The sequence below is a fragment of the Macaca nemestrina genome, chromosome 1 (genome assembly GCF_043159975.1).
Source record: "Macaca nemestrina isolate mMacNem1 chromosome 1, mMacNem.hap1, whole genome shotgun sequence".
Classification (NCBI taxonomy): domain Eukaryota; kingdom Metazoa; phylum Chordata; class Mammalia; order Primates; family Cercopithecidae; genus Macaca; species Macaca nemestrina.
The window spans coordinates 208,055,761-208,069,452 of NC_092125.1; the positions used below are offsets into that span (position 1 = coordinate 208,055,761).

General features: G+C 53.5%; 1 protein-coding gene across 2 annotated transcripts; it reads left to right on the forward strand.

Moving 5' to 3' along the window:
• The first annotated feature begins 4,746 nt into the window (after positions 1 to 4,746).
• LOC105494489 (solute carrier family 30 member 2) lies at positions 4,747 to 13,483 on the forward strand. Of its 2 annotated transcripts, XR_011624542.1 has the most exons (9): positions 4,877 to 5,024; positions 5,525 to 5,745; positions 6,291 to 6,437; positions 7,184 to 7,337; positions 8,031 to 8,190; positions 8,928 to 9,033; positions 10,791 to 10,925; positions 11,396 to 12,791; positions 12,938 to 13,459. XR_011624542.1 is itself a non-coding variant. In XM_011762944.2 (8 exons), exons 1-8 carry the CDS (start codon positions 4,975 to 4,977, stop codon positions 11,539 to 11,541), a joined length of 1,119 nt encoding a protein of 372 aa, XP_011761246.2. In that variant the 5' UTR covers positions 4,747 to 4,974; the 3' UTR covers positions 11,542 to 13,483. The 2 variants fall into 2 exon arrangements, 1 of the variants encoding a protein (XP_011761246.2); XM_011762944.2 differs by having other exon boundaries at positions 4,747 to 5,024; positions 11,396 to 13,483.
• The last annotated feature ends 209 nt before the right edge of the window (positions 13,484 to 13,692 follow it).

A 13,692-nucleotide genomic window follows, 5' to 3' on the forward strand; every position in this document is an offset into this window, starting at 1 on the left:
ATACAAAATTAGTTGGGCATGGTGGCGCATGCCTGTAATCCCAGCTACTTGGGAGGCTGAGGCATGAGAATCGCTTGATCGCAACCTCAGGAGGCAGAGGTTGCAGTGAGCCAAGATTGCACCACTGCACTCCAGCCTGGGCAACAAGAGTGAAACTCCGTCTCAAAAAATAAAAATAAATAAATTTTAAAAAGAGGCAGATTAATAGGAGAAAAGGCACACAAATACACAAATTTATTTGACCGTGGTTTTATTAGATACAGGAGCCTTCAGAATGAAGACCCAAAGATACAGGAGAAACTGTCCATTTTTAGGCTTCAGTTCAACACAGTATGGATGGCCATGTAAAAATACGATTGGATAAAAGAGTGATGCTGATAGACTGAGTGGGGAACCCAGCGAGGCCTGTCTGTCGAGATTCTTTTTGGTCTCTGTGCAGCATTCCTTCCTTCCTCATATGGGGCAGGATTCTCTCTGGATGGGGGTCTTCTGACCTGCAATCAGACAAAGGTCAAAGAATTTCCTATGGCCAGTTTTACACAGAAAGAAAGGGGAAAATCAGAATAATATTTTTAGGTTTTACAGCAAGTTTTTGGGGAAGAGGGATTGTAGTTTTTACGGCTAGCCTTGGGGAAGAATAAGGAACCAGAGACAGGAGGGCAGGAGAAGGTCAGAGAGAAATGTTTGCTTCCGAGGGAGGCCTTCATTTTGGGGTATTGTTTTCTGAGACCCTATGAGGTACACTCCCAAGGCCAACAGAAGGAAGGAAAATGGAAGCGAGGCAGGCAAGGAGCGAAGCAAGTACAAGGCGTTGCGTGACTGAGCTGGCCACAGCTTCACCAAAGACTGGGCTGGCTGCTTAGTCATGTGAGATGTTTCCAGCAGACCATAAAGAACAGAACATGATTCAAAGTCCTTCATCTGAGAGAAGAAAAGAAAGAAATGTGTCTGCTGGCTCCTTCCTGTCTGCCGCCTCCCATACTGTTCATTCCACCTTGACTTCAGGTGGCGCAGCTGCAGGGGGAGCAAGGTCACCTGCCACACTCGGTGGTACTTCAGTTGAGTCTGGAAGTGGTGGGAGGTGCCAGGGCCTCCATGGTCCAGTTGGGTTGGACAAGGGTGGGGGAGCTGCTGCTGTCTTCACCTCAGTGAACACAATGGGGGCCAGGCTGGTGCCCAGACTCATGCCAGGAAAGGCCAAGTCAGTCACCGGCAGTAGAGGATGAATTCATGACCATGGCCCAGTAGCATCCAGGATCTCCATGAGCAAGAAGCCAAGGGCCTGGAGAGAGGCAATGCTGAGCAAATCCGAGGCAGCGCATTCACTGGGGCTGATATACCAGGGACTTACAACTCTGAGGAGCATTGCAGAGCCTGTTCTCCCTTTTAGACATTCAGATCACAGTAGCAAGTTAGGGGGTCTGAGTCGTCCCACCGTAAAGAAAATGAATTAACTTTAGACAAGGACCATCAGGTTCATGGTGATTGGAATGCTGCCTGACCCTAAGTCTCTCATTTTGTGTGTGTGGACTGAATTTCCCAACTTATTCATATGACATCCTCCGGAACTAGAGTTATGTGGAACTTGCTTTAGGACAGTGCTCAAAAACCCTCACAACCTCTGCCCATTTTCACTTCTGAGAGTTTTTCTAAGGCTAACTTGGTTCCTAACTTTGAATTTCAAGGAATCAGATTTTGCTCTCATTTCCAGTCCTTTCTCAAGTTCTGAAGCATTTTGTTTTAGTTTTCAAAACACAGCATAATACACACATACACCCTTACAAGTACACCAAACTAGTTGTAGAGTTTAATAACCGATTGTAAAACGAAACCCTGTGTTACTACAACTCAGGTTAAAAAAAAAAAAAAAGAAAAAAAAAAAAAGAACATTGCCAGCCCTCAGAAGCCCTCCATGTGCCCCTCTACCACATCACAGCCCCTCTTTCTGATTGGGGTAGCAGAAAGAGGAGCAGTCAAATTTTTTTTTTTTTTTTTGACAATCACATACTTGTTTTTCTTTATGGTTTGGTCTCCTAAAGTATCCTCCCATAGAAAACTGAAGGGATTTGAGTCCAGAAGGAGAAATTTGAGGCCAGAAAGACAGAAGCTTTCATCACCTTGAAATCACAATAATCAGTATTATAATGTGTGAACGTTCTGCGACTTCTCCAGGCTACTGACCATGTAAGCAATAAGCATTTCAGTCCCATATCTTGTCACTTATGGAAAAGAAGAGAGAGCAGTTGAGACTTTGGGTAATCAGTTAAAGATTAAATTCCAGGAAGCTACCTGTTAATTGCAACTAAGGGGACCTTTCCTTTGCCATAGGAAGGGCTCTTCCTGTACTTGCAAACTAGAACGCTTAAGATGGTATGAAGGGTTCTTGATCAACATGCTTCCTTTAAAATCATGCTGCAAGACAGGAAAGCTGGCTTCAAGGGGGTTCTTCCAATGAATCTTGAATACAGTTCCATGGGCTGCTACATCAGAATCGCCAGGAAAGGTTTATTTTTCCCCAAGTCTTTAATTCTGAAACTTTTTTCTCTTTCTTTCTTTCTTTTTTTTTTTTTTTTTTTTTTTTTGACAGAGTTTCACTCTCGGTTGCCCAGGCTGGAGTGCAACAGCATGATCTCAGCTCACTGCAACCTCTGCCTTCCGGGTTCAAGTGATTCTTCTGCCCCAGGCTTCTGAGTAGCTGGGATTACAGGTGCCTGCCACCATGCCCAGCTAATTTTTTTATTTTTAGTAGAGAGGAGGTTTTGCCATATTGACCAGGCTTGTCTCGAACTCTTGACCTCAGGTGATCCGCCCGCCTCAGCCTCCCAAAGTGCTGGGATGATAGGCATGAGCCGCTGCACCCAGCCAACATTTTTTAAATACTGAAAAGTAGAGGGAATAGTTATTGTGTACCCCCATTTACTCATCACTCAGTTTCAACAGCTGGTGACATATTTGTTTCTTCTCTACCAGTACCCGTACTCTCCCCGCTGGGATTATTTTAAGGCAAATCCCAGAGACATTTTATCCCTAAATACTTTAGATAAAGGTTTTCCTTTTAAAAAATCGTAACCTCAGGACCAGCCTGGCCAACATAGTGAAACCCTGTCTGTACTAAAAATACAAAAATTAGCTGGGCATGGTGGTGGGCACCTGTAATCCCAGCTACTCAGGAAGCTGAGGCAGGAGAATCACTCGAACCGGGGAAGCAGAGATTGCAGTGAGCTGAGATTGCAGTCGAGCCTGGGCCACAGAAACGAAACTCTGTCTCAAAAAAAAAAATAATAATAATAATAAACACTATACATAAAAATGAACAATAATGCCATAATAGCACCAAATGAGAATTTTAAAAATACAGATTCCCAGGCCCTGCCCCAGACCTACTGAATTCTTGGAAATATTGAGGCTCCACACCCAGGGATTCTGGTTCGGTTGGTCTGATGCAGGGACCTGTAACCTGCATTGTAACACCTTCTCCAGGTAATGCTGAGCCTGCAGGTGCTCCGAGTAAACCTGAAGAAAACCAGGGTGTCTGAGGCTTTCCAGAAGAAAACCAGCGTCCGGAGAAGGCAGAGAGGCACTCAGTGCAGACCCGAGCAGAACACGTGCACCTCCCTCCTGGCACCCTATCTCCTACAAGAGGAGAGACTGAAAGAGCGCCTTCCTGTCCCCAGCGGTGTGGGCAAGAGGCTTGCGCCTCTGACTTGTCTCTGTGAAAGACCATACCCACCAAGCCTATGGTCCTGGCGACAAGGGTGCCGGGGATGACGAACAGACAGGGAGGTCTCCAGCAGCTTCTTTCTACACAGAGGGCACCTGTCAGAGGCCAGTGTGGGGGCCACAGGCTCCCCAATCCCCAAGAACCGCCAGGGAAGAAGGCTGCTTCAAGTGGGTAGGGCACCAAGCTGGCCAGGAAGGACAGGGCTTCTCCCAGCGGTACCAACACGGTGGCACCTTCTGCCTGCATCTCCCAGGCTTGCTTGTCGGGCTTCCTGGGGCTCCCAGGAGCCGCTGCGGGGAAGGGGTGGCAGCAGTGGCGGTGGTCGGCTCTGCCCCGATGGTGACTGCCGATGACACTGTTCTCTGTGCGGGTGGAGACAAAGCCGGCCACTCCAGATTCTCCTGCGTGCAGGAGAGGAGGAGCTGGTGCTGCTTCAGTGGCGAGGATGGGTTCATCAGTCCCAGCCGGTCCCAGGGAGAGACACTGCCCCAGCCTGAGGGCCGCACAGCCCACCCCAGGACCCTCCTAGCAGGAGGGCAGGAACGCAAGCCGACCTCGGGGGGCAAGGGGAGTCTCCAGCCTGAGACGGAACATGATCAAGCCCAGGACAGCCGCCAGTCAGAGGGGGCAGGCGCGGCCCCAGTAGCCTCTGGAGACCCTCTTCCGAAGCAAGGAGCCACATTCCTGCCGTCGGGGCCACCAAAGCGGATTTCTACAAACCAAAGACGAGAACTTTTCGGTGGGGACGCGGCCCACCCCGCGCGGGAGAGGGGGCGCAGCTGTCACCCCGTCCTCACTCAGCAACACCGGGCGCCGCGCCGGGCTAAGGCTGGCAGGTTTCTCGCGGCGGCAGGTGGGCTCTGCAGGCCCCACGGGCTCAGGCACAGGTGCGCGGGGCCACAGCCGGGCGCCCTTTGCAGCCAGCCACCGCCCCCTCTTCCCCGCGGGCTTTTGCACACGACGCGCCGAGAGCCGCTTCACACGGGTTGGCGAGGGCCGGATAAAGCCGGCGGCCGCGGGGCACAGCGGCAGACCCGACACACTGGAGCGCTTGGCGCGCGGAGCCAGAGCCGGAGCTGCAACAGCAGCGGGAGCAGGGGGACCTCAGGGGCCGCAGGAGCCGGGCTGGAGTGAGCGCAGCTCGCGGGGCCCTCCAGACAGGTGGGTGAGAGCCACCTGGAGTCCCGCGAGCAACTTCCAGAGCGCACTCGGCTGTGCGGCCGCGCGGCTGCCGGGACCCGGCGCGGGCCTGCATGGACGCCACGGAGAAGCAGCACCTGTTGGACGCCAGGCCCGCAGTCCGGTAAGGCGAGAGCCTGGGGAGAGGCGGGAATTTGGGCGGCAGTCGACGCGCCTCCGCGTTTGCCATCCTAGCAGTGGTTGGTTTTGGTGGCGGCTTGAGCTGGTACCACGCAGGAGCGGGGGAGTGAGGTGAGGGAAAGAAGATAATGAGCTGTGGCCCAAGGACCGTCTCTCCCTCGGTCCCCGCACAGATCTTGACCCCTGCCTGCGGGGGGCCTGGGGTCGGGGGAGTGGTGGTTCCCGCCTGGAGTCCTGCCCTGCCCAGTACTTTGCCCCAGGCAGCCCCGCCCTAGGGAGGCCCTGTGTCCCAAGTGCGCTGAAGGGGGCCTGCTCTTCTCCTCAAGCCGGCGCTCTGTTCCTTCCCCTCGCTCCACTGGACACTCGGAGAGTCCTTAGCTATTTTTCCCAGTGGACACAAGGCCTCACAAAGAAATGGGACTAGAGTCGGCCCTCCTTACCCCATCTTAGAGCTGAGCGTTCCCTCTCTTTCTCTCTGGTCAGGTCATACATGGGATCTCTGTGGCAGGACGGGGCTGGCTGGATCCCTCTGCCCCGACCTGGCCTGGACTTGCAGGCCATTGAGCTGGCTGCCCAGAGCAACCATTACTGCCATGCTCAGAAGGGTCCCGACAGTCACTGTGACCCCAAGAAGGGGCAGGCCCGGCGCCAGCTCTATGTAGCCTCTGCCATCTGCCTGTTTTTCATGATTGGAGAAGTCGTTGGTAAGCACTTTTGAGCTAATTAAATGAAGTTAGCGCATGGATAGACTATTCCCAGCAACACTGACACTAAAAGCCCCACTTACCGAACACACATTGCGCTAAGCCTTTATATACACATTATCTGATTCAGGTTTAACAACAACCTGTGTTATCACATAAGTGACGTTATTCTCCTTGTTTTACAGATGACGAAACTGAGGCATGTTCAGGTTAAGTAACTTGCCAAAGATCACGCACAACTAGTAGCTAAGGGAAAGCCTGAATTCCTAGAAGGAAAGAGCATTTACTGAGTATCTACCATGCTTTCCAGTCCCTATTTGAACTTGAGGTGCACATTCACCCTCTAAGTAGATATTGGTGGCCCATTTCATAGAGAGTGGAAGTTGAGGCTCAGAGAGAGTAGGTCACTCGTCACGGTTGTACAGCTCGTGGGTGGAGAGATCCTGAGGCCAGAATGTCTTCTTCCAGAGCCTGTGGTCTCCCTGCTGCACACAGTCTTGGGAGCCAGCTCTCTGGGGAGCTGATAAAGGCCCTGTACCCTTCAGGTGGGTACCTGGCACACAGCTTGGCTGTCATGACCGACGCAGCGCACCTGCTCACTGACTTTGCCAGCATGCTCATCAGCCTCTTCTCCCTCTGGATGTCCTCCCGGCCAGCCACCAAGACCATGAACTTCGGCTGGCAGAGAGCTGGTGAGGGTCGCGGCTCGGCTGGAGATGGGGTTGAGAAAGAGGGTGGGTTAGAACAAGGGTTCTTAGGTGGCTGTAATGGGTGGATCCCCCATTCCTCCCCTGAGTGAGGTCAGGAGGGTGATCTGGATGGGGCAAGAGGATGTCAACCATGGCCTCTGTCCTCTGGGAAATCCTAGTCTGATGGGGAAGCCCTGGTCCCAGTCATCCAGGAGCTCTCAGTCTGCGGGGAAGCAACGTTCACCTTCCTAAGAAGTGCAGTAGCCAAGCTTCAAGAACAAATGACAGTGGCATTAACACTGCACATAACTCTGTGGATCAGCTCTGGGGGAAGGGGAAGGCTGGCAAAGGCTGCTGGAAGGTATAGGCTTTAACCTCTCTTCCGTTCACCCCGGGCTGCATCATCACCTTCCTCTTTGTGGGAGATGGCCCAGCCTCTCTTCCCCAGAAGCCTCAGTTTACTAGCTGAACAAAAGGCATACATTTTAATAAGTCAGCTTCTTTACATGTACAACAAAAAAGGTGGACCCAGATAATGACTTATTAGTTCCTTCTAGCTCTGACATTCCCAGATATATGAGGGGTGGGGTAAGGGGCAGCCATGCTGGCCATAGCTTCAGCAGAGCCCAGTGGGACCCAGGCCCTGACTTTGTGTGGGGGGTGGGTGGGGAGGATCCTGAAGGAAGGGGGAAGCCTCCTTAGCCTCAGGCCCATGCCAAGGTGGGTGTTGGGATTGGGTTCTTCCTCAGAGATCTTGGGAGCCCTGGTCTCTGTACTGTCCATCTGGGTCGTGACTGGGGTACTGGTGTACCTGGCTGTGGAGCGGCTGATCTCTGGGGACTATGAGATCGAAGGGGGGACCATGCTGATCACATCAGGCTGTGCTGTGGCTGTGAACATCATGTGAGTGGGGCCCCGGTTCCCCTCGTCTCCCCTCCTCCTCCCGCCTCTCACACCCACACCTATGTCTGCTTTGCAGAAGGACACCATGCCACTTTCCAGCATCGGCCACAGGGACAGAACTTCCCTAATGGTCTGAGCTCTAGCACCTGGAACACCTGGGTCCTACCTTAGGCCTAGGCCAGGAACACTGAGAACTGTAAATCTGAGTCTTCATCCACTCTACCCACTCCCTAATACATGTCAGGGACTAACCTTGGTGGCTTCATACCTCAAGTGGGGCGGGAAGAGGCCAGTTGTTGCAGGAGTAGCTGTCCCTAGGGGCAGAACCCACGTCTGAAATTGGTCTCAGAGACAATGGGTGTCTCTTTCGGGCTGTTTCTCTCCTTTGTTCAGAAGCCTCAGTTTCCCCATCCGTGACATGATGGAGTGAACTTACAGTGACCTCCATAATGCCCTCCTGCTCTAAGATTTGGCATCGTGGCATTGTTGTGCCCAGACTCAGCCTGGTATTGGCACTGAGCCCTATCTCCCATGGCTCTCTGAACCAAGGCCACGTGGGTTGGACTTCTCACATGGCCAAAGAGATCACAAGGTTTGGGGGCTTGAGATTTTTGCCCTATGAATTGGCTAGTCCTAATAGGTGACTTCCATCTGCGACCTCAGTGAGCCCTTGGCATTGTCTCCACTTCACAGAATGGGGTTGACGCTTCACCAGTCTGGCCATGGACATAGCCATGGCACCACCAACCAGCAGGAGGAGAACCCCAGCGTCCGAGCTGCCTTCATCCATGTGATCGGGGACTTTCTGCAGAGCATGGGCGTCCTAGTGGCAGCCTATATTTTATACTTCAAGGTCAGAGCTGGGACACAGAGTGGTGGGGGTGTCAGGGGAGTGTAGACCACCTGAATATCCTCTCTTCAGGGGGTCCTTTTCAGGACTCCCTCCCAGTTCTGGGGAAAAGGGTGGGGAAAGGAAAGGAACATTTATCCAATACTTACCAAGTGTCAGCACTTCTGATCCTCACACCAACCTGAAGGGAGAGGTGGTAGTGTTTTCTGTAGCTCAGAAAGGTTCAGTGACTTGCACAGTGTCACACAGCTGGTAAGGTGTAGAGGCAGATTCAAACCTACGACTGTGTGTTGTCAAACCCTGGGCAATGCCCATCACATAGAGGCAGGGAGCTGTAGTGGAAAGAGGCAGGCATTTGCTCTGAAGCTTGGCTCTCCTCCTTGCTAGCCATGTCATGTTGGGTGAGGTGCTTGCTCTAATGGAGCCTCAGTTTCCCCATCTGTCAAATGGGGATGGATGGCAGATCAGATGGTATCTAAGATGCCTTTTTGCTCTGTCCATGTCTCAGCTTCTTGAGAAGGAGGGGTGGGAAGGGACTGCCTTATCCTGAACTGTGGTCTGTCCTGTCTGCTCTTGCAGATGTGAAATAAAGAGCAGAAAATTGGGAGGCAGGGCCAGGGTGAGGCTCATGCCCACCCAGCAGAGAGAGCCCCTCTCCCCAACAGTGCTGGGTGGGAGGGGAGAAGGGAAGCTGAGGTGTTAGATGGTGAACCGAGGTCTGTCTTCCTCTCTTCCTGCAGCCGGAATACAAGTATGTAGACCCCATCTGCACCTTCTTCTTCTCCATCCTGGTCCTGGGGACAACCTTGACCATCCTGAGAGATGTGATCCTGGTTTTGATGGAAGGTAACCTGGGCTTTGTGGCTCCCTTTTTGCTCTTGGCTTTCAAGCTCTAGATCCGCTCAGATAAGGTATGTGTGTGTCTGCGGCAACCCAGCACATGGCAGGGAGCCGGGATCTGGAGCCCCGGCATTGGCTGGAAAACCTCCTGGGGCCCCCAGGCTGATCTTCACGTAGAGCCTGGGCTTTTAGGTGTGGCAGCTCCTGGAACCGTACCCCAGCCCCGGTCTTCCCTTCTCCCTACCCCCAGGGGTGCCTCCTCTGCCTAGTCAGGTGGCTTCTGGGGGACATCTGTAGCATCTGGAGCTCTCCAGCTCTCCCCTATACATTTCCCAGGCTCTGGCTGCCTTCGGTCAGGGAGAGGAAGTGAGGATTATGCTTCCCATTGCACAGAGGGGCAGACTGAGGCTCAGAGAAGGACGGTCAGCCTTGGACAAAGTTACTTAATCCACTGCAGCTCAGGCCTTTCCCACATCTCAGGGACCAAACAATGCATACCCTGGGGGGGACATGGCTGTATTTTGTGGGGCTGGAGAACGGTCAGTGGTGGAGAATGATCTGGTCTGCCCTGAATTACCTTTTTTTTTTGAAACAGGATCTTGCTCTGTCATCCAAGCTAGAGTGCAGCGGCGTCACCATGGCTCACTGCAGCCTCGACCTCCCGGCTCAAGTAATCCTCCTGCCTCAGCCTCCCAAGTAGCTGGGACCACAGGCACATGCCACCATGTCTGGCTAACTTTTAAATGTTTTGTAGAGATGGGGGTCTCACCATGTTTCCCTGGCTGGTCTCAAACTTTTGGGCTCAAGCAGTCATCTCACTTTGGTCTCCCAAAGTGCTGGGGTTACAGATGTGAGCCACCACACCTGGCCCTGCACCTTGGCTTTCTTATGCTCTAGGCCTGGGGTCTTGGGCCAGGGTCATAGGCCTCCGCATGGTCAGGGTCAGTCTGGAATGGAGTAGGATGCTGGCCTGGGCTTAGCAGTATTTGGCTGCAGGTCAGAGCTTTTTCTCCAAGAATATGCTAACCCAGATAAAAGCGATAATGATGAAGATGTTGATTGTGCCCTGGGTGGGTCCAAGGATTCTCAGGATCTGTTCTTTCCTTCTTTCCATTCAAAAATATATTCATTGGCCAGGCGCGATGGCTCACACCTGTAATCCCAGCACTTTGGGAGGCCGAGGCAGGCAGATTACCTGAGGTCAGGAGTTCGAGACAAGCCTGGTTAACACAGTGAAACCCTGTTTCTACTAAAAATACAAAAATTAGCCGGGCATGGCAGCATGCGCCTGTAGTTTCAGCTACTCAGGAAGCTGAGGCAGGAGAATTGCTTGAACCTGGGAGAAGGAGGTTGCAGTGAGGCAAGATGGAGATACAGCACTCCAGCCTGAGTGACACAGCAAGACTCTGTCTAAAAACAAACCAAAAAATATATTTATTGAGCACCTACTATCGAGAGGCGCTGTTTTAGGCACCAAGGATGCTGTGGTAAACAAAAGAGACTGTCCTGCCCTCATAGAGTGTCCATTTTAGAGGGAGAGACTGACAATAAGTAAATTCATAAATAATTTCAGTGGTAAGAGTGGAGAGGAAATATAACAGAGTGATAGGGCGGAGAGCTTGGGAGGTGAAAGCAGCCTCAGACCTGCAGGCCAAGGCGGTCTTCTTTGAGGGGATGACGCCTGAGGACCAGGAGCTAGCCCTGCACCAATGGGCAGGCGTGGGGGGGCAGTTTCCTTTAGCCCCTGTGCTTGCCATCCTCAGGGACCCCCAAGGGCGTGGACTTCACAGCTGTGCGGGATCTGCTGCTGTCGGTGGAGGGGGTGGAAGCCCTGCACAGCCTGCATATCTGGGCACTGACCGTGGCCCAGCCTGTTCTGTCTGTCCACATTGCCATTGGTGAGTGCTCGGGACACTCAGGGTGGGGTGGGAGACAGGCAGCCAAAGGCCTGGTGCCATCTCCACAGGGTCCAGGTGACCCAGATGCTCACAGTGCCCATGCATCAAGCTCAGCCTCATGCTGAGTACGTGATATGCATTATTCCATCTGATCATCACAACCTCATTTATCCATGAAGACACTGAGGCTGGCGTTGGGTGGTAAAGTTACTGGCCCAGGCTTTTACAGCCAGTATATGGCAGTAGGTGGCAGATTCCTGGCCTTAAGGCCAATGCTGTACCAGCTCTTTCAGGCATGAGCCAGGTCTGGTCTGGGAGGCTACCTGGCAGAGGAGTAGAATGTGGGGGCTTCTCCATGTTCATGGTCCCCCATCCTGTTCTGCTGGGGATGGGGTATGAGATTCAGGCTCCTGATGGTTCCAAAGGGCCAGAGTAAATGGTTTCCCCTGCTGTGTCCTCTCGGTCCCCAGCTCAGAATACAGACGCCCAGGCTGTGCTGAAGACAGCCAGCAGCCGCCTCCAAGGGAAGTTCCACTTCCACACCGTGACCATCCAGATCGAGGACTACTCGGAGGACATGAAGGACTGTCAGGCATGCCAGGGCCCCTCGGACTGACTGCCCAGCCAGGCACCAACTGGGGCATGGACAGGAACTGCAGGTGGCTGGACTGAGCGTTCCCCAGGCCCAGCCAGGACTTTGCCTGCCCCAGCTGTGTTATAAACCGGGTCCCCCTCCTGACCTCTGCTCCATGTTCAGTGCAGAGCCTTGTCCCACTCCAGGAATGGAGCTCTTCCCGGCCTCCCCATCTGACTACAGCCAGCGCCAGGGTGGGGACGCAGCAGGTATAAAGCTAGTGTGACCCTGCTCTTCCAGCTCCTGGGCCAGCTCTGGAAGGGCTGTATTTGGGCCTAATCCTAAGCAAATGTGGTTCTACCACTCGCAGGGGCAAAGGCGGTGAGCCATGGGATGTCCAAAGGGAGGCTGGCCCCAGCGCACCCGTACTGCCTGCCTCATCCCCCATTCTCAGCCTGGCTGGCCTTTGCCTTTATGAATCTGAGCCCCTCCCTCTGCCTATAGCAATAGGCACAGGGATGAGGACCCTCACACTCTCATTTGAGCCTCCCTGAGGCAGGGAGCCAGGAGGCACCTGAGGCCTGTCTGTGCCTCAGTCACTTCAGCTGTGAGCCAAATGTTCCCTTTCCTGGAGGGGAGAGGCCTCTTACTAGGTAAGGGACAGGTTTCCTCTTTCTTATTCCCTCAGCTGTGCCAACACAAAACACAACCTTGGCACAGGTGGTGGGTGGAGGGTAGAGTGATTTCAGTTTGGGTTCTGCGCTAACAGCCTCCAAGCCCCTTGGCACTTCTGTTGCCCTGAGAGTGTCCCAGGGGATTCAGAGTCTCCAGCAAGACATGACTGGGCCAGCTCTGCTGCCTACCTGGCCTGACCCAGTCGGAGCCTGGCATGGTGGAGGGAGAGGGAGAGAAGCGGGGCTGCACTGGCCCAGAGGCCAGCTAGGAGGGAGACCGTGGCTTCCTGGGGCTTGTGTGTGAAGATTCCTGACTTAGGGGTGGCTTGTGTTTACAAGATGCAAGAGGGGAGATCTGTCCCCGACTCATGGAGACAACATGCCCAGTTATCAGAGTCCTGTGTCACCAGGTCTGTCTCTGCCATTGTAAGCAAGTGCCTTGGGCGAGTTGGCCTCTGCCCCAGTCTCATCTGTAGACCGACAGGGTTGATGCCTCCCTCACGGGGTTGAGACCAAGAGCCAGTTGGCCAAGTACCTGTGGTTGTTGAAGACTGGTTACTTTTATCATCCTTGAGACAGGAAACTCTGCGGCCCGAGGCTGCCTCACTGAGGAGCTAGGTGGGCTTCCCGGCCTCCTCTGGGGCAGCGCTGAGTTTGTCTTGACTGTTCTGGCCCAAGGTGGGAGGAGGTGGGTTTGGTCACTTGCCTCCCACTTTAAATCTCTATCTTTCTATCTGTGAAACGACCTCTTTGTGCCTTCCCAGCACTGTCATCCTGATTGCCTGTGTTCTAGGTAGGTGGGTCCTTCAGCCCCTCCAGGTCTGTGAAGTCTGTGGAAAGCACCGGCCTGGAGCAGGGTGGGGGGTTGCTGGCGGGTGCTCCATTCCACTACAATCTCAGGGGACTCAACCCCCCCTACCCCACTCCTACCCCCCTACCCAAGCCATGGCAGGCCCCAGGAACTTGATCATGGGCTTTGCTGTGTACCAAGTCCTTACACCCCTCTCAAGAGACAGTCATTGGCTGGGCACGGTGGCTCACGCCTGCAATCCCAGCACCTTGGGAGGCCAAGGCAGGTGGATGACTTGAGGCCAGGAGTTCGAGACCAACCTGGCCAACATGGTGATACCTCATTTCTACTAAAAATACAAAAACTAGCCAGGCGTGGTGGCTTGTGCCTGTAATCCCAGCTACTCAGGAGGCTGAGGCAGGAGAATCGCTTGAACCGGGGAGGCAGAGGCAGAGGTTGCAGTGAGCTGAGATCACACCACTGTACTCCAGCCTGGACGACAGAGCGAGACTCCAGCTTAAAAAAAAAAAAAAAAAAAAAAAAAGACGATCATTGCTGTGCCACATTCTTATGGATGAAAAAACAGGCTCAGAGGTGGAGTCGTTTTCCGGAAGTCACACAGCCAGTGCAGGCAGGTCTGGGATTTCTGCCTCATTCCCATAGACCTTTTTCTACAGCAGGGTCTGGGGACCTGGTCTGGGCTGCCTGTTGGTACAATACGAACCGCTG

Bases quoted from the DNA above. Each gene is read 5' to 3' on its own strand.
- LOC105494489 (XM_011762944.2), top strand. From the start codon at position 4,975: ATGGACGCCACGGAGAAGCAGCACCTGTTGGACGCCAGGCCCGCAGTC. The intron at 8,191-8,927 runs GTCAGAGCTGGG...CTCTTCCTGCAG, and splicing joins CCTATATTTTATACTTCAAG to CCGGAATACAAGTATGTAGA. The intron at 10,926-11,395 runs GTGAGTGCTCGG...CTCGGTCCCCAG, and splicing joins GTCTGTCCACATTGCCATTG to CTCAGAATACAGACGCCCAG.